This window comes from Scomber japonicus, chromosome 24, assembly GCF_027409825.1.
Source record: "Scomber japonicus isolate fScoJap1 chromosome 24, fScoJap1.pri, whole genome shotgun sequence".
In the NCBI taxonomy this organism is placed as follows: Eukaryota; Metazoa; Chordata; class Actinopteri; order Scombriformes; family Scombridae; genus Scomber; species Scomber japonicus.
The window spans coordinates 7964266-7988441 of NC_070601.1; the positions used below are offsets into that span (position 1 = coordinate 7964266).

The 24176-nt window shown below is 39.3% G+C and overlaps 3 protein-coding genes and 1 non-coding gene across 4 annotated transcripts; 2 read left to right on the top strand and 2 right to left on the bottom strand.

The window, feature by feature from the left end:
* Positions 1-11329: 11329 nt before the first annotated feature.
* On the bottom strand, positions 11330-14496 carry LOC128354025 (coiled-coil domain-containing protein 122-like). The gene is made up of 6 exons (XM_053314271.1): positions 14469-14496; positions 13999-14102; positions 12726-13124; positions 12376-12492; positions 11777-11850; positions 11330-11402 (listed from the first exon to the last, which is right to left on the bottom strand). Exons 1-6 carry the CDS (start codon positions 14494-14496, stop codon positions 11330-11332), a joined length of 795 nt encoding a protein of 264 aa, XP_053170246.1.
* A 279-nt stretch (positions 14497-14775) lies between these two features.
* mtrf1 (mitochondrial translational release factor 1) lies at positions 14776-19161 on the top strand. Its single transcript, XM_053314272.1, has 9 exons — positions 14776-15160; positions 15432-15529; positions 15622-15703; positions 15786-15893; positions 16227-16399; positions 16532-16649; positions 16729-16865; positions 16948-17046; positions 18786-19161. Exons 1-9 carry the CDS (start codon positions 14776-14778, stop codon positions 18897-18899), a joined length of 1314 nt encoding a protein of 437 aa, XP_053170247.1. The 3' UTR covers positions 18900-19161.
* Positions 19162-19984: 823 nt separating this feature from the next.
* wbp4 (WW domain binding protein 4) lies at positions 19985-23056 on the bottom strand. The gene is made up of 10 exons (XM_053314465.1): positions 22988-23056; positions 22751-22823; positions 22588-22650; positions 22038-22161; positions 21761-21955; positions 21577-21647; positions 21397-21472; positions 21071-21279; positions 20751-20965; positions 19985-20664 (listed from the first exon to the last, which is right to left on the bottom strand). Coding segments are annotated over exons 1-10 (1230 nt in total). The 5' UTR covers positions 22990-23056; the 3' UTR covers positions 19985-20462.
* Positions 23057-23483: 427 nt separating this feature from the next.
* trnae-uuc (transfer RNA glutamic acid (anticodon UUC)) lies at positions 23484-23555 on the top strand. The gene has a single exon. It is a non-coding gene; the product is annotated as a tRNA-Glu (tRNA).
* The last annotated feature ends 621 nt before the right edge of the window (positions 23556-24176 follow it).

The window sequence follows — 24176 nt, forward strand, 5'->3', positions numbered from 1 at the left end:
TACATTTATTACACTGAACTACTGCACATCTACCATCTGCTGTGATATCTACTTTTATTTTTTTTGAATACTGTTTTTGTGATGCTTTTATTTTGTAGACTTGACATTGTTACTATGTGACAGTATGAAAAATGAACAGTGAATGAGTCAAGCTTGTTTGCATTATAATGTGTTATTTTCATGAGGCCCAGTATTTCAGCAAAGTGTGCATGTTACTTAGATATATGAGTAATAAGTCCACCACAAATCGTCTGACATCACTGTATTATTTGTGTCTCTTCCCTATTTGTTGACGTGTGGGGTGACTGTCTGATATAACAGCTTGAAGAAATGTACTAAAAATACTGGACCACTGCTGCTCGGTGATGCCTGACATCTAAAATTACTTTTAATGCTTGAGGCTACATTAAAATATAACCACTTAACCTTGAAAGAAAGCCTTTATTTTTACCATTATTTGCATTTTAATCAATATAGTGTAGGGAAATTCTTCAGTGCCAATCAAAGTGTGAAATAATTTGGTTTCTGATCTCACACCTGACTGACAAGATAAGGGACAATCTCCTTTTTAAAAATATCTGATGTGTTTCTTTAAATTCTTCCCTCCTTTTCAAAACCGTGGGTCTCTGTCACGTTTTCAGTCCGGCTCCAGGCAGAGAGCAGTGACACGTGGTGCCAACATCAGCAGGAAGAAAATGCAGGCAGAGGCAAGAACCGAGAAGCAGAGAGGAGAAGCAGAGAGGAGAAGCAGACAAACACAACACAGTGAAGCAGCGAGAGACACACGAAGGCCGAGGTTGACATGAAAGAGAAGGTTATACAGTCACAAAGAGGAGTGAAAAAATGATGCCAGGTGCTAGAAATTACACGTCAAACCTTATTATGTAACTTGGCTGCATGTGTGTGTATCACTTGATATGTTGTACACTATGTACAGTGGATGCATTAAATATAAAACATGTGAGCGTCAGTTAAATAAGACCAGCTGATACTGATTTATTATCATCAGCTAATGTAGTTGGACAGAAATCACAGTTGTCAAGTATTTTCATGGTTTGTGGATTAACGTGATGAAATGTAGCTGAAGACTCCTTCCAGTCATGTTTTAAGATGTATACAAATCCTTTGCTTGGTATTAAATAACGCTGGATGAAATATGTCTAAAAAAAAAAGTTCATTTTTCAGTGTTGGTGCACTGGAGGCTTCAAGTTTCCACATCACGCTTGTGTAAGTTTAATAAATGGACAAAAACTGGCTCCAAACTAGTTGCGATTTCACACATTTTGACTACTGAACACAGAGAAACTTTCCACTTTGGGCAGATTAATGTGAACGTGGCTTCTTCTACTGTCAAACTCTGCACGGTGAAGCTCACATGTGCAACAGAAGGAACGAGAAGAAGGAAAGGAAAAACATTTTTGAGCGGAGGAGGACTTTAAATAATTCAAGGTAGTTTAAACTTAGAGTGGATGTTGGTAACTTCACTGTCTTAAAAAAATAAAAATAAAGTGGTTGTTTTGAAATGTTTTTTATGTAGAAGTAGGATAAAAATATACAATGTCACGTGTCATAACTGGACTCACAATCTAAAATGATAAAGATTAGCAGCTATTTTCTAACATTTCTCTTTCTTCTACATTTCCTCTGTTTCTTTATGCATTTAAGTAAGACTCACAAGGACAATGTAGCCCTGATAGATGATATAAGGGATATTATTTATTCATTAAGCCTCAAATCTTTCCATCAAGGCAAAGGAAGAGAGACGGAGAGAGAAAACAGAGGGAGTGAAGTAGAGAAAAAGAAAAAAGGAATCATCTTAAATGTTACACAATCAATCTTTTAATCACAGTTAAAATCATGTAAATTGATACAAAAGGTACGGCCGCTGAGTTGATATTTAGGTCAACTCCACTGTGGGCAACACTGAATGAATCCCCACCATCACCACCCACCCACCCACTAGCACCATCACCACCACCACCCCTCCTCCTCTCTTTAGCCGAGGGGTATTAGGCTTTGAGAAGTACAGGGTGTTCCAGCGCAGTCTGTACATATAGAAGAGAGCAGACTCATATGTATTCAGACACACACACACACACACACACACACACACACACGCGCAAACAATTTGCCCGCCTCAGCTCGTATTGTCCCACACACACACATACTAACATCTCCATTCTTTGCATTTTTTTTTCTCCATCTGTGTATCCATACAGTACAGTACATGTTGTCCTCATTGGTCTGTTTTTTAACAGAACAGGTGCAGGGCAGCATTTAATATGAGCGACAGGCGTGGGAAAAGAAAAAAAACCTGCACTTCATGGGATTGTAGCGTGAATATAGAATGTGTCGTGTGTTGTAAAATCCAGATGAAGCTCTCCTGTTTGGAGTTGTGTGTCCAGTGTGGGATGATAAATGCTCTGGTTATTACTCTTTCCTCCTCATATAGCAGATCGCATGTTTACTCTTAATCCTTACATCAGACACATTTCACAGTCTATCAGATAAAGTGTGAAATACTATAAAATATCTATAGAAGCTACATCTATAGAGTGTCCATCTGCATTCAAAACTGTTAAGATCAAAATGTGTGGAAAAAGATCACAACACTTTACAGAACTGTATGTTTTCTAGTCATTTCTAGAAAAAGTGATGTCATTTGTAATTACAAGGGAAATATAAACAGTATAGACAAAATGAAAAGATGACACACATAATACACAACTATCTACTTTGTGATTTTAGCTTTCGAGCACAAAGAAAACTGCACAAAATATATTTAATACACACCTCACATGTTGGACTGGGGGGGGGGGGTGTGATTATAATGAAATGATACCAAATGCTTCTCACAGTCTGGATCCTAGGTTTCCTTTTTAATAGAAATTATATGAAAGATCACAAGATGTATGATTCATATTTCTATACTTAATGATTTTTGACCAACAAATGGATCATTTAAATCTATTAGTGCTAAACTACTCTTAATTATATCTCCTAACTGTCTCTCCTCACTTACATTAGTACTCAAATGCTTTCCCATCATTATCACATGCTTGAATCGTCTGTGTCACACAATGTTGTGCTTTGTCGTCTGGCAGCGTTGATATAATGCCTCTAATTATAGAGCAACTTTTTCCAGATTAAATCACATCTCCTTTTCTCACTTTCAAATGTTTCTCAGAGAACATCTTCTATTTCTCTCCCTTCATCCAACAACTACATGGATACTGTGTGTTTGTAACTTTAGAAATGTGGGAACTTAAAAAGCTTGGTACAACTCACACACGCATGCACACATTCAGACTGATGCATGCACGCAATCAAAACAACCATAGAGGAAGAAAATTGAGAGTTGGCAAACAAAAGCAGAGGGAAGGGGGTCAGTGTTTGAGCGGCAGTCACGATACAGCAGAGCGTGGGCTGAATGTGTAAACTACTGAAGAAAAAAAAAACAGCATCATTTCACATTTTTTACCCAATGATTGTTGTATGTTATGCAACTGTACATAATTTATCATCAGGTTGTTGTGGCTTACAAAAGACGCTCCGAATGAGAGGAAGATGATTTGACGGTAAAGCTTGTAATGCGACATGTTTGGAGGGATTATTTCTCTGTAGGTGTTTAAATGATTGACACGCTGGAATGAAAAACCTGCTTCAGCACAATGAGGCGATGACAAAAGGTTGAAATACTGACAAAACCAAAGTGATTTAAACATGTACTTGGCTGAGTGTTTTTAGTATAATGTACACTGAGAGATTTTTATGTATGCTCTTTGTGCACCCAGAGCATAGAAAAGGGAAATATTGGCATTTAAACACCCACACGCACCTGGTTTACAGTACTGAGAGGTAAACAAGCAGACTCTTAATAAGCAGGAGCTGGAAAAGGGCTGCTGGGTTTGTTTGCATGAAGTGTTTATCTCAGCCGGGAGTCTCTTTTTTTAATTTTTTTTGAAGTGGTATGGGAGGAATAGAGCAGTGATGAATGTTGAGTCCATTTTTTTTAGAGTTTGACCTTTCCTTTGTTATCATGAGGGATAAGAGCAATGTTGCAAATGTGCAGTAGTTAACCTACATTACTTGTGCTTCAAATGGGGGTTTGTTAGAGATAAAAACAAGAGTGACAGATTTTGCTTACGTAGCTTCACTTTGTAGGAATTTATTCAAAAGCTTGAATGATGCATGATAAAACTCTGGAAGAGGATATTAGCGACATGGTAGGATGTTTTGTCTTTGTTACAGCCGGTCAGCAGCCACGCTAGCAGCTCTGTGAGGCTGCGCTTTGAGCTTAAATGCAGATGTCAGCATGCTAACATGTTCACCATCTTGTGTTAGCAGGAAGAGACATTCATTCCTCCCTTAGGGGTGAATCACAGTTATTTTGGTGATCCCTTGATGTTTGCTATTGATCACAACGTACAGGTGAGGCTAATGGGGATGTCAGTTTTGCAGGTGTTTGTTTTTCAGCCGATCTTGGATGAAAAATCAACCAAAACGATTCTCATCCTGAGGGAGAAATGAATGTCTCTACTAAATTTCCTTGCTTGTCTGAATAATGTGTACAAAACTGGCAAATGTAATGCTATGTTTTCGTGGTTTTATGTTTTTCTGCTGACTTGCTGCAAAAATAATTCCCTCTTGTGGGACAATAAATATTTGAAACTCAAAATCAACCTCATGGTAGCACTACAGGAAAAGTCACCATGACGATACATCATCTGGGAGCCATGAAAATCTGCACCAAATTTCATGCCAATCCATTTATTAGATTTGGAGATATTTCACAGGGTAATCAGTGTTCGTGCCCAATGAAAAGTATTTTATTATCACTGTGATTTCCCCATTTTGTGGAAAAGAGTGTATTTCCTCAGCTGAGATATGACTTTGGAGGTATTTGTTTCTTCCAGTGTTTAAAATGTGAAAAGTCAAGGCTCTAATATTTTGGTTGGTACAGAGATTGGTTGAATCTAAAATGTGAGTAAGCCTTTTTTTTGTTCTTAGTCATACAAAAGGGAGCAAGAACATTCAAGTAAGAGGGGAGGAGGACGTTAATGTTTTTCATTGGCCATGTTCAATGCCCTGTGAAGAAAAAAAAAAAAAAATCACCGTAGAGTGATAAAACTGCAGCTGTGGTTTCAGTGTGCCTGTGCGCGGGGGGAAATAAACAGGGAACAGTATGTACAGGACGGCCAAGCTTTTCCATCTTTGCATGCGAGAGAGAAAAAGGGTCGGGGAGGGGGGGCAGAAAAAGAGAGAGAGAGAGAGAAAGAAAGAGAGTAGGAGATACTTGAGTTTTTAGTTCCTGCCCACAAATGCTTTCCTCTGTTTCATTCATAATTTACTGCTCCACTGTTCTGTCTGCAATTAGGATACAGAGAGGGGCGGAAACGAGCTAAAGCAAAGCCCCCTCCTCTTGCTCCTGCACACTTGTTCTCATGATGTAATGGACGACCCGGGACTCCCCGCTGCTCCCCCTAGCTGTCCTACTTTCTGAATGCGGAGGAACAAAATCAGCCTCCTCATGCCTTGTGTCGCAGTTTCAAGGGAGGCCAGAGCTTTTCACGGTTTAGCTTCGCACGCAGATGGCATAAAGCATCCAGTGTCCCACATTGCACTGTTTATTTACACCGGAACCTCACTATTTATAACTAGAGTGGTGTGTGCACTCACATTTAGGCCATTTTGGAAAAATAATGTCATTTATGTGATTTGGATCAAGCTGTTTTTGTAAAAATCTAGATCATCATGTACTCTTTAAACAGAACCCAGATAGATTAGTGTTCATGTACAAACCTTTAAAGCTCTCTTTTATATTTTATACAAAGATTTTTACTAGAAGGAACAATATCAATATCTTCTTCACCACACATACAGATGCTGAATCAGTCTGGACAGAAGAAGCAGACGTTCCTACATATTGAATCGATTTGAGGCTTCAGCATAACATGATGGATGATTTCGGGTTGCAACGAACAATAACTTAAATAGTGTAAGATGTCAAAAATAGTGAAAAATGGTTGTCTTCATATTTTAGGAAGCTGCAACCTCAGCATATTTTGGTTTGAATAATCGGAGTTAATCGACTGATCGTCTTGGCTCGTGACGTGATTTTAAATGCTTTCTTTCTCTGGGACAGAAGCTGTAGCCATCTGATTAGCTCTGGAGGATTTATGATGGCAAAACACTGAAGAGCATTTAGAAAAATGACTCATTGGTGGGTGTGTGGGTGGGTGGGTGTGAAACACTGACTCACGCTCCCAGATGTACATTTTGCAGAGGTCCTGATATATATCATATACAGTATAGTGTGTATGTGTGTGTGTGTGTGTGTGTATGTGTGTGTTCACAGGAGTAAGTAAATCATACAACACTCTCATGTGTTATATGATGTAAGCTAGTTTTAAAACAAAGACTGGTGTGTGCCATGAATACCATGACATTAAGTGTGTGTGGATGTATGTGTGTGAGTATTTGTTTGCGTTGCTCAGGTACATAGCAGGGTGTGGCTCTGTTATGGGCGTGTTTTATGGCTTTATTACGTCTATTTTTATCCGGGAAGCTTGTCTGAGGTTAGGAGAGACTTTTTAGCCACGTCATGCTATTTAATTCCCTCATCCCTCATTCATCATGCAAAGTCAGACTAATCTGTGGATTATTCGTGTCCATGCAAACCACAACATTGCCCAGGCGAATGCTAAACCTCGCCCTAAAATATGAAGCTCTGAACACCTTTATTGTAACTTGTGTCCTCTGTGCTGCACACCTCTTGACCTCTAGAAACTAGAAACCTGATGAACACCCTCGTGACTCAACAAGTAGGCTGGTTTTTAAGCGAAAAAAGAAAAAAGAACAAGGGGAAAATTTTAGTCACCAATGACTCATATATTGACAATTCTTACTGTATATTTAATTGGATACATATAAAGTTAAATAAGGTAGAGTAAGACCTTTGTCACTCTGTTGTTGAGTCTAACAAGGAGCGATGGGAGCAATTAAAGGCCAGAAGAGTCACAGTGGTTTCCCCTGTGTGCTCAGCTTATCTTTCGAGGGGTATCCCATCCTCACATCTTTTTTAATTTGGCAACACCCTCACGCCCTCACACACACACACACACACACACACACACACTACACACTGAATCTGACAGAGGCCAGGAGCTGCTGTCTCATGAATCAGGACTACTGCTTTGTCAGACAGACCTCTTAACTTGTTAGAGTTGTCTGGGTAACTATACAGAGACAGTAATTACTAGTACAAACAATAGAAGGTAAGTAAACTCTCTCAGGTCTCTTTAGGTAAATCCATACTCAAGCTTACGCCTCAGGGGGCCCAGGGGTGTCTAAGCTTCTTAAAGTCATTGTGAAATGCAGGTTTCTCTGGAAATTGATACGCATGCAATCAACATCTGAAACTGGGTTCAAACAAATCCAGCACTTTCTCCTGACTCGTTAAGCTTGTGTGACAACATGTGTGGGTGGAGGTGATAATAAGCGAAGGTGAGTCTGCTGAAGCTTACTTCAGGCATGTTTTCGTGGACATATCATTCCACCTTTTCTCAGGTGTGAATCTGAGAAAACTTTTCTCTAGTTTGTTTATGTGTACATCAGCCCAACTAATTGTGAGCCACCTACCATTAGCCAGATGCAAAAATACACCTGAAGAGAGAGGAAGAGGCGTTAAACACATATAAAAAGATATTTGTAATGATTGTTTATGACCATAACATATCAGCATGGTGTTTTGTTTGTTGGGGATGTGAATTAAAGCTGAAACAAGATATCACCTTGGGCTCTGGGAATGTGCTATTTAGCAAGTTGAAAGTTGTGAAAATGGCCAAATTTTTAAGTATGTAAGAATCCCTGCTTCTTGGAAAAAGCCATGAAGGATCTTTGCTGGTCAAAACAGTCCAAAGTACATGAGTGACACTTAAAGAGGAAACAATGGAGGATTATTTTGGGAGTAAGAGGTAACAAGAGGTGAGATGAGTTGTATAAAATTGGATTTGACTACTGGAAATCAGGCAGTGTTAACACATACACGTGCACATGAAAACATCAGAGATCAGATGAGAGTTTCATCACGTTGAAATAACGAACACACCCACACAACCAGCACAATAAACACAAGCTCCAAGGATGCATCAGCTGTTTTTTTTTCCTACACCCTTACTGCCATGTTTAAACAGAGCTCAGCCAAACTCTGCAACACATAAACCTCAACCTACTGTAGAAAGAGTCCAGGAATTTATTACACATAACCCAACACTGAACGCAACGATTTCTCATACACTCCAGGTCAGCTGTTTCTGCTTCCACGCAACATATATAGGCAGCTGGCCAGAGGAGGTAAAAACAACTATAAATTTGCCAGTCAGACATACTTCAGTAGGCTCAGAAGGGAGGCGTGCAGTCAGAGCTGTGACTGTGCAAAACAAACAGCAGAGCGCGAGATATTAAATTACAGGCTGTCACATTCTGTTCAGCTTCCAACATCCAAAACCTGTTCCTTTAGAGCAAAGATTTACAGCCGCACATCTACAAAAAGACACACCATGTCTTCCTGCATTTATATGTTTACAGCCAGATGGAGCAGGTGGACTTTTAAAACACATAAAATCTAATAACAGACTAAAAAAAGATCGGGATTACAACACCAAAATTAGATCTAGCTGCACAGATAAACACCAGATTTAACACCAAAGTACTTTTTTCCCCACCAAACTGATGTCATTTCTCACTGACTAAACACAAAAGCCTCATGATTCATCAATAGGAAAACAGATGTTATTAATAGCTGTCCTGAATCCTTTTCATTGACCCACAAAATATTTGGTGCATCTGGTCATTTTGTAACTGCATGTTGTGCTAAATCAGCATTTGTATTCAGTCCAAATGTTGCCTATTAAGGACATTTATAGTGTTTTATTTATTATTACACTGGATACTGGATAATAAGCTTTGAATTCTTCTGCTTTCTCCTATGGATGCTGCTTAGTTGGATGGGTAGAAACTCATAATTCATAGTGTAGTGCATCTATTGAAGATAATAATCTTGCATGCAAAAGCAGATGTGCTCAGCCTTTCTGCAGAGAGCTTGTCAGTTGATCTGAAATGTTGCCAGGCGTACTTTCTTGGCACACTCGTCCGACTCATGTTTATTGCAATAAGGAGAGGCTGTGTTGAACGAATATTTTTAAAAATGATAAAAATTTGAAGGTCGTTATTAAAAGGTCATAGAACACACACATCCATTTATCATGTCACTACATGATAATCTCTTTACAGGAAGAGAATGTCGAGGTACTTCTTGATGGTGTAAAACATTTGTTATTTTCTGGCTGGTAAATCCCCAAACTCCCCCTCTAGTTTCTCCATTTGAGCAGCCATTGCCAAGTATGTTTTGAAATGACAACCGGTGCCAAAGAACAGACAAATGTGTCACTGCCAGATAAATAAAACCAGCATGTGGTTGAAGACTGGTGTTAAACTAATTTTCTAATTAGCGTGACTGAATCTACTTGGACTGAGAGGAAATTGATGGCATTTTAAAAGGTTTTACAACCAGGAACAAACTACAAGGAAATGCATTTAGAAGAAGTCCCCTTTCTTTCTGTAAATGTAACACAGTGCACTTAACAATGCATGACCTGCATAATTGTGGTAAGCAAATGATTCACTCTAACAGCACTGTACTACAGCATATAAGACATCATTAGTCTACATTTGAAGTTAATTTGATAAAAGGGTGTGTTTTTTTTTTTTTTTTTTAAAGAAGGGATGAAGAGGAATATTTATGTCTCGTGTACTTCAAAAGGTCACACTGTTAGCAGTGGTGCTGTGGGGGCGAGTGTACAGGCACGTGCTTGCACTGTAAAATGTGAACGGTCAGAGGGAGAAAGAAACTCGCTCTGCCTGTGACACACCGCAGCACGTCTATATATATATACTTGCCTGTCCTTTAAGAGAAGTTGTTTTGGGCATTTTGCTGCTGTTTATCTTTGTGTAATCCTGTGAGTGTGTAATTTGATCATTTGAGCAAAGGAGGCTCTGGGCTGAGCAGACTGGGAAAATGCTCATGAGGTCAATCAGAGCAGAGCTGTAGTCCAAGCAGACATCCCACACTGACTGGACGGACTCCCCAAGTGCACCACTGAGGAAGTAGACCCTTAAACTATAATTTGTGGTTGAGTGGGTAATGTAAATACTTTCAGATAATTCATCACACGGTGTCTGTTACTTCCCACACATTTAACCAGACCTCCTGATTGTAAAGCTGTGGGTTACTGCACACTGTACACTGTATGTTCCTTGTTAATTTGTTATCTAGTGATTGACTAAGTGTGTGATAGGTAAGTTTTGGAAAGCTGAAAATCATCATGAGACGCACACACACACATCCAAAAGTCATGACCATGCAGAAGATAAGAAGTATTAGGAAGAAGACAGTAATGTGTGGGAGGGTATTTTTCATCTTTTTAAGCTTTATAATGCTACAAAAAATCTAATTTTCTATAGTTTGGTCTCAATTTTCTTTCCAGGCTTTTGATAAGCAATTCCATGGCTTTCCTCAGTTTTACATACATTTTCTAATACATTTAGGTATGGAAAAATGTGTGAACTATAAGGACACTCATTTTGAGGCTGATGCAATTCACTCTGATTTGGAGCAATGCTCTGGAATAGCAGCATTGCTGTTTAATTAGTTTTTGAGATATGGCTGAAGTAGCACAGTCACGCCCTTGTTAGCTGCCAGTGAGGATGTCACCTCGCACTCCATCAACCGACCCGGTGAAGCGGAAGCTGGAACATCGCGTACCAAAACAACACCATCTCATCGACAGTTGGAGTGGACATTTGGCTTTTGTTCTGGACGGGTCACTGTAGTGGACATTGACAGGACAGGCTGATGTGACTCAGCCTAAAATACCAGACCACCAGACCTGAAATATCATCCCATGCCCAGCTGATGCTGCCCCTGATCCATTCTTACATAAAACAGATGTGTCAAATTATTTTATTCTATTTCTTCTAAAAACACCTCTTCATAAAGACGAACAAATAAAGTGATAAGTGTTGTTTATATCTGGTATCAAAGACAGTGGAGATGAGGGCTTTGTGATGGGAGTTAAGAAGATAAAGTTAAACATTTTGTTGACACTTCTGCCCCCAGCTGTTCAAATGTAGTAACAGCAACACTACAGGCTTTACTTTGCAGCTGATAACACAATCATTTCCATTCCGACAAGAAAGGTTTCATAAACTGTATTAACCCATCAGGCATGTCTGACACCGCAGTTTAATGACCACTGACCGCTGAGTTCTATGATGACTCCAGCTGCTGTTTGAGCTTGGCTATCTGCCTCTCCATGTGGTAGATATCTCCAGACATTTGCCTGTGTAAAGCAGACACACGTCAGTAGAGTTTTATATGTGGGACATTATTGCCCTTGCAGCAGTTTGCCTCCAAAGAGCTTCCTGTTACATTACAATAAATGAAAAATTATATATGTTATATATATGAAATATTTGTAGTATTAATAGTAATGGGGATTATCATTACAAACAAAAAAACAGATCTCTCCCCGTCTTTCTCCCTCATTCTCTGCCTGTCTTTTAAAGCTACTGTGGAGAAATAAAAACTGTAAGTTTGCTAAGGTAGATTTAACATCCATGCAAAACATTCAGAGAAATTAACAAGCATAAGCACTTTATAGCAATACAAATACAGTTTGCACCATCAGTGGTGTTGTTTTTGTATTTATTTTACCTGTGGACAGCCTGGGCCTTGCTCAATTGGCAGCGGAGGCGCTTGATGATGGCTTCATAGCGCCTGTTTTGGATCTTAGAGAGTGGAAACATAAATGTTCAGTTTTTAGTGGAAAAAAACAAAGACAAGACCGATATTTACTGTCAGGTTAGCATCATACTAACAGACATCAGAGACTTGAATTATGATCTTAGGTTGAAATCTAAATGTCTTTATTTGTTTTCTATTTCAGAGTCAGATCTGTAACACTGCAAACATTAATAATAATAAATAATACATTTAATTTGTATCACGCTCACAGTGAAACTCAAAGTGCTGCAGTATTATTAACATAGGATACACACCATGAAGAAAATAATAAGAGTGAAGAGCTAAGAACATTTTTAAGCCCTTTGTTAAAAGAGACTAGGGTGTGTGCTGCCCTCAGATGGTTAGGAAGGCTGTTCCACAAGCCTGGTGAAGCAGAGTAGAGAGCTCGATCCCCAGTGGTGTGGATGATTGGTATTTCAAGACAAAGTGGTTTTTACTTCATTTATTGTGCTTTATGATTTTCAACATATCTATAAGCAGTTGTTAGTTTCACATTTTGTGTGTCATACCTCTATGTCTTTCTTTATCTGGGTCTGGATGTCAATCTCTTTTCCTAATCGTTCTCTCCTCTCAGCTACAGTCGTCCTCACCGCTGCAATCTCGTCCTTCAGAGCATCAATCTCCCTCTGTTGAAAAAATGCAGAAAAATGAAATCAATATGCAGCAGGTTGCAGAACTCGATGGAATTGAGAAAGAAATTAAGAAACAGGGAAGGACAAAAAGTTGATACTCTACAACAGGAAAAAAGAGAGGAAAATGTTTTGTCCTTCAGACCTAAAATAAAATAAAAAATACTTTCTTCAGCTTCAAAATCCAATAAAGAATCAGAACCATGTTGCACTTTTTAAATTTTCTTCACCTTTGCCATCTGCACTGTGTTTCCATTTGGATTCTCCAAATCCTTCTTCAGCTCCTCTTTCGTCTGTGTCAGCATCCTGACCAGCTCTCTCTTCTCCTCCAGGTCTTTGTGGGCCTCCGTCTGGCTCTCTGCATGTGAAACCGCTGCCCTGTGGCTCTTAATCTTGTTTCTATAAGTGTTGAACCCTGCCAGTGCCTTGCAAGCGCTCTCCTCCTCCTCACTAATATGAACCTGGAGCTCTGTGTTGTCTGTGCTGGTTGATGTACAGCGATCATGCAGGAGTCGTGTCTGCAGCTCCAGGTGCTCCACTTCACCTTCCACCATGTGGAGCTCCCTCACTTTAGATCTCAGCTCCTGCTCTGCCTCCTCAGCTTTCCTCTCGATATCTGACAGACTCACCTAAAGAACACATTACATGTTTAAACCAAAAAGTCATTCTCACAGCTCTTTAAGACAGAGTGGTCAACCTTCTGTGCATTTTAAACAACTTTACTGCAGGGATCACCTACAGAAACATTGATTTGACTCCAGAGTAGTAATAGCTACTGTTAGACAATCAACCTTGCTTTTGTTTTGACCTTACTGTTTGGCTTCCTGTTGTTATATTGCCGTCTGAGTATCCTGCTTTTGTTTTGTCTGTCAAAGCAGTTTGTGAACTCTGTTTTAAATGTGATTTAAAAACAAAGCTCGTATTATTATTGTTTCCTGACTAAATATAACATCAACTACTGACTGAAATACAAAATAGGACCAAACAATAGATTTAGGTCAGAAGTAAAGATCTTCAACCATAATATGGCAAATTATTATCGTTGTAGTACCGCCAAAACCATGATGTCAACAACTTTTACCTCTACAACTACTACCTACATCAGGGGTGTCCAATTCGGCCCACTGGACAACTTTGCAATGTATGATAATTGCAGAAAAGTAGGCCTAATTGCAATTTTTCAATAAAATTCACTGCCCTATTCACCAATTTTCACAGTCATGGCTTCTGGTCTGCTCATGGACATTCAACTTGAAATAATTGATTTGAAATGTGATTCAAATTTGAAGGACACATTTTTCCTTGGTGGGTTTGGACACATTTCATCAGTATTTCTTACCAAGGCAACCCTATGGTATATATATATATATATATATATATTATTTACAGGTTATTATGCAATGGTTTTACTGGTCCGGCCCATTGGAGATCAAATTGGACTGTATGTGGCCCCTGGTGGTCAAGTTAATGTTAGCTTGAGTTTAATTAGGAGTAAAGGTGAACCTGCAGGGAGCTGAGTATCTTCTCTTTCTCTTTTAAGGCCTCAGTTTGGGTGTATCCATGATGGGTGACATCCTCCACTGCCTTGGTTAGTGAACACTGAGTTTCTGAGGATCACAAAAATGTATTCACTTTTCTGTCAATGAAACCAGCCTATTTCTAACAGTCATGTCCTGCTAACAGTATTTATTTTAAATCTCATATTGATATTTTGTTAGGCTGCCAGATACTTGTGACACAGAACAAACAGTTAGGGTTTAAATAAATAGCTAGTAAACCACCAGATAATAGACCTACAACGCATTTAAAGTAGCTAAATTATCGATAGCTATTAGCTTTAGGTTAACGAACATAGCTATGGTTTATTTATATTTAAAATGTATTTCATATTGCTGCTGCTGAAACAATTCAGTACTAATTTGACGAACTTCAGTTGGTAAATAATTATGTTAAACGAGTTAAAATAATCTTACCATCTTCATTGGCTTTGAAAATCGACATTTTGACCACAATTAAACTAGCTAATTAAGTTAACGTCTGATGAAAAGGTAAAACAAGTCATCCAACTACAGCCCATAGATAATAAACTACAATTCCCAGAATGCACTTCCTTGAGCTCATCGACCTCGCTTCCTAAACTACATCCGCTTTCTCTTACTGCGGCTGCGCGGGCTACAGACATGGTTACAGTAGTGTCAGTGGTGACAGTCAGTTGTCACTAAAGCTCCTTTGAATATACGGTTACTGTATTTATTTATTTATTTTTCTATATGTTGTCAAATGCGTCGCTGGTTTGGTTTGGGCTCTTTCTGTAGCCGAGTAGTTTACAGCAGCAGGAGAGAAGGAGCAGGATGGAGGAGGACATTTACAGGACACACAACTCTCAACAGTACACAGGTACAACACTGGGGCACAGTGTTATCAAAACGCCTCTGTCACAGTGATTTGGGGGACTTATACAAGAATGAGTCCGTGCAGAAGTATCTCCAGCAGCTCATGGAGGAGTACAGGGACCTCAGCAAGAAGTTACAGCATGCATACATCAACGAGACAGACAGAAAAGAGCTTTCTATGAAGCACACAGAGCTGCTGCCACTGGCAAATATCCTGCAGAATATTGAACACGCTTTGAAAGACCTTGAGGAAGTCAAATCACTTCTCAATAGTAAGTAGATGTTTTAATTCTGTATTTGGTGCCAGTAGTAATTCTGAAAATATGTATAAATTGATCAGCTTAACACATAATGATCGATTCCCATATTTGTAATCAAAACCAGAGGTAGTAGTTCAACATGCCTCCAGTTTCTATTACTAAACACTAATCAGAATGTTTATCACATAATAAACTGGTTTTCACTATCTGTCTGTTAATTTTGGTTAAATGATTAAAATATCTTAACATGCAAATTAATGTTTTATTCTTCCCTTAACTGCAGGTTCAGATGGTTCCAAAGATGAAGACAAGCAATTGACCCAGCTGCTGAAAGAGGAGGAAGCACAGATCTCCCACAGAATTTTAGGCTTAAGAAAAGATGTAAGACCACAAATAGATGATCAAATATGTGCAGAAATGGGTCCCAAAACATCCTATGTTAATGCATTTAAGTGTATATTCTTTCTCTCCAGTTAATCAAAGCTCTGGTGCCGACTGATCCTCTCGACCCCAGTAATGTTCTGCTGGAGGTTGTGTCAGGTCGGACAACAGGAGGTAAATAACACTCGCCAAATGCCTGCATCAACAACATCATATGCTTTCTGATCATTTCTAATACCTGTTTATGTTGTTTTAGGGGACATCTGTCAGCAGTTCACCACCGAAATGTTTGACATGTACCAGGGTTTTGCCTTTTACAAGAACTGGGACTTTGAGGTTTTGAACTACACATCTGCTGAGTATGGTACGTCATGTCCATCTGTCTTTCAGTCAAATGGAGAAAAAAGAATTGTTGTTCCAAGAATGTTATCATATATTGTATTTGTTTCAGTGGCCTCAGTGATTTTTATTGGTTTTAGTGAACATTAACAACTCCAAAAGTGGGAATCTTATCTTAAATTTCTAATATTCTGAATACACTGGAATTTTACTGACAGTAAGGTGATAATGTTTCCGTCTTGAGGAAATCAGCCAGTGTTTTTCCATTAACTTTATCTTCATAAACGCACCCAGCTGTCCAGAGTTGTTGCAGGTTTAACATTTATAAGTAGTTTTAGAAATTGTCTGTGTTCCTCAGGTGGTTTGCACCATGCAGCGGTACGAATAGTCGGGGAAAACGTGTACAGATATCTGAAGAATGAAGGAGGAACGCACCGGGTGCAGAGGATCCCTGAGGTGGGCCTCTCCTCCAGGATGCAGCGTATCCACACTGGAACCATGACTGTTATAATCCTGCCTGAGCCCATTGAGGTACACCTTTCTCTACTGTTGTTTCTTCATCAGGGTTAGGGTTAGGGTTGCCTTTTCATATGCTGTTTATGTTATGTACCCCAACCCAAACCCTAATCCTAACCCTTTTTTTGGTTGTGGTTGTGTTCACAGTTTGATGTCAACATTGATCCAAAGGACCTTCGCATTGACACATTTAGAGCTCGGGGTGCTGGAGGCCAAAGTGTCAACACAACAGACAGTGCAGTGCGCATTGTTCATCTTCCCACAGGTAAAACATTCACAGAGGCTCTTAACATTTCCAAACATATGCTGCTTCTGTTTTAATGGTGATCTTTCCCTCCTGACAGGTATGAAGGCAGAGTGTCAGCAGACTCGCTCTCAGTTGCAGAACAGAGACACGGCCATGCGCATGCTGAAGGCCAGGCTTTACCAGAGCATGATGGGTAAAGAGACTGAGCAGAGGCAAACAACACGAAAACAGCAGGTGAGTGACTTCCTATAAAAGGTTTTTGCCCTCAACAAAAAATGATTGCAGTATTCACACTTCTTTATTCATTCTTACACAGGTGGGCACACGCTCTCAGTCAGAGAGGATTCGCACCTACCATTTCAGCCAGGATCGAGTCACAGACCACAGGACTGGTTATGTTACCAGAGATATTAAGGTTAGAGCACAGGAGTCCCCAAACTCTTCATGAAAAAAGGGAAACTATTAAACATGTATTACTGTATTTTAAACTGATAGGCTTCAGGTAGCAGTTATCAGGGTGGCCGCGGGTCCTTAAAAAGTCTTAAAAAGTCGTAAATCAATTTTCATGAAAATAAGGCCTTAAAAAGTATTAAATTGTCTTAAATTCAGATTGCTTGGGTCTTAAATATGTGAGTCTCGTCGCCGCGAAAATGCGGGCAATCTGTTTTGTTAGGTCGAATATTTTTTCTCCGGTGCTGCGTTGTGCTGCGTTGTCTATGGTTAGGTCAGAGCGTAGTCTACTGCGCAGCTCGTATTGCGCAGCTCTTGATGGCGTAGGGTAAAGCATCTACAGGTGGGCCTAATTCAGCACTGATAGCCACTCGACTTAAACATGGGGAAATGCAAGTTCAATCACAAATGGCTAGACAGGAATGAATACTCTTGGTTACGATCGGTGCCTGGCAGTGTGTATGAAGCAGCTTCATACACACTGCCAGGCACCGATCAGGGCCTGAATTTCAGCGCGGGATTGCGGGTATTGCGCACAATTTAATTGATTCCCGCAAATCCAACACTTATAATGTGGGAAATTCCCGCACACATTTACAGCGATGTATTAATGTTCAACCAACGTCTGCAGCGGGCCAGAACCGCTGTGTCCGACTGTCTGACTGCGACCCTGAACACACCTGTAGCTCTCTGTACCTCCCGCTAGCATAACACAGACAAGCTAACAGTGATATTAAGTTTAAGGAACAAACACAGACCGCTGGTTAAAACATAAATCTACATCATCTGAGGAAGAACCTGCTCAGAAAAAAACAGCGGAGCCCGCAAAACTAATGAAAACAGCACCATGCGATGTCAACATTAACAACGTTAATCCTCAAACAGGTAACTGTGACGTTACTATAGCAACAAGCTTCAGGCTAACCGTGACGTTACTATACACTATGCTGTGATGCTGCGCGTTTTATCAGCTGATGTTACACAACATCAATTTTAAGTCACTCAGAGGTTTCTCATTCAACAGACCTTAAGAGAGAGAGTGAGGCATTCAACAAGAACATGACGCTACTGAAGCTGAATATAACTACTTAACTGTATAATACTAGATAACTTGTAATTACTATAAAATATAGTTCAGAGAATAAGTTAACTACATAAAATAGACTCACTGGCTTCCAATCTAATTTAATCCAATACAGCAGCTCTGCTATAAATTCTACATTTATGAAGTTTATACATTTTTTGACAAGAAGGTGAAAATTCAGCTTTATGTTCATTATTGAGAGATTAGGGTGCATTATATTGAAAGGTGTTCCTAATATTTTGTCCACTCCATTAACATACATGAGGAGTCACACCACCACCACTTAGTACAGCCGCAGTAATTTAATTTAGGACAGTGATGACATTTTTGTGATCTTTTTGCATGACACACATTTAGCCGATGTTCTTAAACTCAACCGTCATTTGTCATTTTACCATACTGTCAGTGTGTTTACTTGGAAATATTACTGTATTTCCATCGTACGTTTGGTCTTAAATTTCATTTAGAAGTGGTATTAAAAGGTCTTAAAAAGTCTTAAATTTAACTTGTTTATACCTGTATACACCCTGGTTATACCAGTTTGCTACTCCAACTCTTTATCACCAAGAAACATCTTACAACCTCAAGTGTTAAATGTGTGTGTTTTGATCTACATCCAGGAGTTCATGAGAGGAGGGGAGGGCCTGGACGAGATGATTTCCGATGTACTTGAACATTCAGAGAGGGAGGCTCTTCTGGAGATGGTGGTGAACAGCAACAGCAGCCTGAAATGACCAGAGTCTGGACAATCTACAGACTGACACCCACCACAGCTTACTCTCAGGTGGACTAACCATACAGTACATCATTTGGTGGATGTTCTTCTCCAGCGCATTTGTGCTAGACAGTCCGACCACATGCTGAAGTTGAGATATCTATTGTTGATATAATACTGGAACAAAATGTATGCAGTAGTAATCCTGTAAATTATGCAGTGTGAGACAAATTGTAGTTATCACTTGTTATTTTTTTAAATAAAATCTTAAATGATGTATGTTGTTGCATATTCATTTACACAGCAGCTTTATAAATATAAGCCAGAGGACAAATTAAAATATATTTTAGACCTCATCTACATTTAACTTATTCACAAGACTTTATTCTTATTCTTCTTTAAATGCATTCAAATTTCTGTTATTGTTAATGGCCTGGATTGAGTGTTAAATTGCCTTTTCCCAGAGATGACAAATTCTTTGAAAATAGAGTTATTTAAGCTGCATCTACTGAGTTCATGCATTTTATTTATCCTTGATTTTTAAGATCATATTTAACATTTTACCCATTTGATAAAGTTGAGTTCCAGGAAAATGTTGCATCTCAGTTAATGAAAATAATTTTGAGCCACACGCCAAATGTTGGCTCTGTTAGAGAGAACACATGTGTTTTTGTAACTGACTGCCAGTAAACAAACATCAATATACTCTAGTGTAAATATTCTGAACTCAGTAAGTGTCCTTGATGATTCTGTGCCAGCCAGGGTGCGGTGAAATCACCTATCATGTTTATACACACATGCTCCCCACCAGCCTGTTACACCCTGCATGTGTCTGCCAGCTGATTGGCAGCCCCACTATTTTTCTCCAGTCATTTTGCCTGTTATTATAAATTAATGTTTTCTTCACCCTTCAGCAGTGTCAGTCCTTGTGAAATGAATGTTGATCATCTTGTCTTCAGCTGTGGTTAAAAAGTCTTATATATCAATACCCTGACAGTTCTCATTTAATTGTGATAATTTCCCATCTTTAATCACTTCTTTTGATATTGCTTTATGAAAGAATACCAGTAGTTCATTTTAACAGACAAACATTGCAATGACATGTCCACACAGATGCCCCACTGGCTTTTACTAGCGCACACTGGTAAAAAAAAATACAGATATGGACAATACAAAAAGTTATTTGAATTGTTCTCTATAGACACATGTATAAATGTACACACCGGGAAGCTGACAAGCTGAATATTGTATACTTACTACCTATTCTGTATAAAACTGGCACACCTTTATTGTGATAGACTTCTGTACAAAGGAAAATTAATTAATTCCAATGCCAGACAATTTAAGGATTTTAAAAAAATAGGTTTGGGTTTCCAGGAAAAAACAGCATTCGATTTGATTACGTTGTCTTTCAAGTTTGTCAGTCCAATTTGTCCAAATATGATTTAAAAAAAAAAGGCTGGTCATCTTTGTCAACAAAATCTTAATAGACAATGATGAAAATGATACATCTAATTGTCAAAAATGAGTATTTACTTGTGTAAATCTTCCTGCAGAAGTATGAAGTCAGTATGTTTTTGAGTCAGTCGTCATTGTCTCTCTGTCGGAGGCTCCTGGATTTGTTGTTCTGTGCCTTGTTTTTCCTGAATGAAGCGGGTCCACCTTCATCTCCGAGGGAGGTGATGATGCGCTCCTTGAACTTGGGTTTGGGCTCTGGTGGCAGCTCAGCTGGAGCGATGGCTGCACCTCCCTCCACCTGGGGCAACTGTAAGTCCACGCTGGCACTGGAGAGGAAAGAAGAGGAAAAAAGGAACATTAAGAAACATTTTAGCACAGTTTCAAATTCCTCACTTACAGGTGGGACACTTACTATGGATCCTCCTCCTGCTGGATCTTTTCCCATGTCCCATATGGGTTAACTACTTTCTTCCTCTTGACTTGTGTCTCCTTTTCCTCTTTAGGCTCAGTTGTTGTGCTTTGGACCTCTTCCTCTTTTTTTGTCTCTTCAGCATCCTCTTCACGATCATCACCGCTAGCTTTATCCTCTCCCTGCTGTTCTGAGGGCTCGGGCTCTGCTTTCCTTTTCTGAAAACAACAAACAAAGACGTGGGTTAGTTGAGTCTGAAACTGAGGATTATTTTTCACAGCAATTTTTACATTTGTAAATACTGTAAAGGATTCCTCTCTCACCCTGAAGTTGATTTTTGGGACTTTAGGCTGCTGGCTGGATTCTTCAGTGACTTCAGCCTCCTGAGTTGCCAGAGTTGCCGCCCCATTGGAGCTCTCCTCTTCTCCAGAGAGTGGCTCCGGTTGAGGGGTCAATGGCTCCTCCTGACCCTTTTTGCTGGATCCAGACTCCTCATTAGAGGGAAAGTCTGCTGGCCTGTCCCAGCTGGACTCTGAGAGTTGAAGAGGATAGAGGTGTTGATTACAAGAGAGGGAAACTCCATAATGATGGTAAAATGTAATCCTGAAAAAAAAAAAATTCAATAACAATTAAGCAAAAGTGATTCCACCTCCTGTCTCTGTGTTGTAGTAATATATATGACCATCAGGACTGACACCTTCCATCCAGGCACTGCAGGAGGAGCTCTACAGAGAAACACAATATTATATTTAATGTTATCACCAACCAACAGATGATAGTACATTAAATGAAATTAATTTAATGCATGACAACCAAAAATAATAATGACCTCAGTCTGTGCAGGCTGTGCAAAGTCGGAGCTTTCATCCTTCAAACAGTCTGGTTTTTCCCACTGAGAGTCTGTCATAACAACACATACACAACATGTAACAAGTTTACCAGAATAAATGGAAATATTTTAGGAATATGGTGCATTTGGATTGACTATTGCTGTGTTTTCAGGTCATCCTCACCTCCAGTTAATGTGTTGTAATAGTATGTATTTCCATCATCCGTTTTTCCCTCAATCCACATTGGCACTTCTGTTTGTTGTCTGGGCGACTTGTTGGGTTTTCCTTTTTTCTTTTGTGGTTTTTTGGTCTGCGGTTGTGCCTGCGGTTGTGCCTGAGGTTGTGGCTGTGCTGTCGTTTGGGCTTGTGAACCTGATCCTAACAAACAAAAACATTTCATTTAAAGTGCAATCAAAGAGCAATGGTTCCTATTATTTTAATTAAAATGTCAAACAATTACCTGACTCTATTTCCATCCTCTTCAGATCCTCCTGATATGCCTTCAGTGCAGCCTCCTCCATCGCTGCAAACTCTTTAGACATACGTTGCTCCTGCTTCGCCTTTTCAATACTCTTCTTCTTAATCTGCAGAGAGACAGATAGGATGAGATGAGTGGCAGCTGCTTGCAGCCAATAAGAAGACAGGTTTAAAGTCAGACCGTCATGTTTGGACCTTATCTCTCATGCCAGTCCTGAGAACACTGCCAAAACAGGCCAGGTTTTCTTGGCTGTTAATATTCATGCTTACGTAACTGAGAACCACACAGATGAATATAGTGTATGTGTAATCTGTGTATTATTTATTTAAATTTGTATTCCATGTTTGTAAGTGAGCAAGCAGACTCAGAATATAAAAGTGTAGAATTCATGTGAAATGTGAATTTTAATTCTAGTGACTCAAATGAGAAATGTAAATAAACATAAATGTCTGTCATATTAAATGCAGACAACTGCAAATGCAAGATTGTGTACTTAAACACAAGGGAAACGTCTTTTTTTTAAATGTAATACCTCAGTAATTTTGGCAGCCACATTTTCTTTGTGATTCTTCCCTCTTTCATGGAACTCGACACTCTGCAGATCAAAAAACACGTGAGGAATTATTTATATTAGCATCCCATTGATAGTCCTCAGCAACATGGACCACATCTGCTGTACGTTCTGGCAAACTCACAGGCTTATTGTCTGCGATCCAACACTTGCAGTACTGACAGAATTTCCTCGGTTGTGACTTCCAGTAGTCAGCCCTGAAAAAGGCAGACAACTATTGTTAGAAACCACAACATAGATGAGTAAAACTATCTTTAGCCTGGGGCAGCTAACGTGGCTAACTGCCTGAATTCCTAACCCTGAGCCGAATAAATCATTTATAATTACAGATAAAATATTTTGAGTGTGTCTCCTTACTAACATTTTAGGTCTTGGTGGTTAAAAAGGAAGCGAAGAATTGAAAACGAAGGAAACTAAAAGACAACCGCGTTCCACATTTCAAGAATGACAACACTGTCCATTAGTGATGACGACATCAGCCGCCGGTGATGTATCGGAGTCTGGGACCGGGGAAAACATATCGACGGGGGAACAGATTTGGACATAACACCGGCGAGCCAGAAAAAAATATTCTGACAGTTTTTATAAGGGCGAGGCTTTGTTGCTATGTGCGACCGTAGACTGTTCTTCTATACAGTCTATGACTGTAAAGTGGGCGATAATTGGGTTTGTTGTGATGTTTTATTGAGCCCGAGTGTAGAAATAGACATTACAAAAAGTCCAAAAGGACAAAAAATCACATCATAGTAAAAACTTTTTATATTTATTTTAACAGGAAAATTTAATACTGTGTTTCGACAATAAACATATATGTAAAATAATATTTAAATCGTGCTATCGTACTACGGTAAACAGTTTCCCATATGGTCTAGCGGTTAGGATTCCTGGTTTTCACCCAGGCGGCCCGGGTTCGACTCCCGGTATGGGAACTACTACTTTTCCAAAAAATTATATATACAATATTGCTCTGTTAAATAAGATAAGACATTCCTTTATTAGTCCCGCAGTGGGGAAATTTACATTATTGCAGATAGAATATAAGAAAAACGTTAAAATATAATTTAAAAAATCACTATTCACGAGTCACTATAAAATAAAGCAACAAAGAGTAAATGTGATGAAGTAAAACTGGAGATAAAAAGTGGAAAATTAAAACAGATAGCCCAAGTACTAGGCTAAATCCTACAATAAAAACACAGATGAATACATACAATAAAGCTCAATTGAAAGCCGGATTAAAAAGGTAGTTCATAAATTTGCTTTTAGAAAAGGTCAGGGTTTGATTTAAAATGATCCCTTTGGCAAATCTAGGTCACTAGAGGACGGCACCTTCTATACAGTCTATGGACGACGCTCCATATTTTGTTTCCTAGGATAGCGAAGTCACTAGTACTAATCGATCTTGTGGTAGGGTAGGTCAGGTAATGCCTTCCTGCGCCATCCTAGGAAAGATAGCAGACGGCAATATGTGCGTCATCATCGAGCTCCAAGAGGACTGTTGACGCGTTATGGATGCGACTGACCGAGCGCCCTTCTTTGGTGAAGCCTGA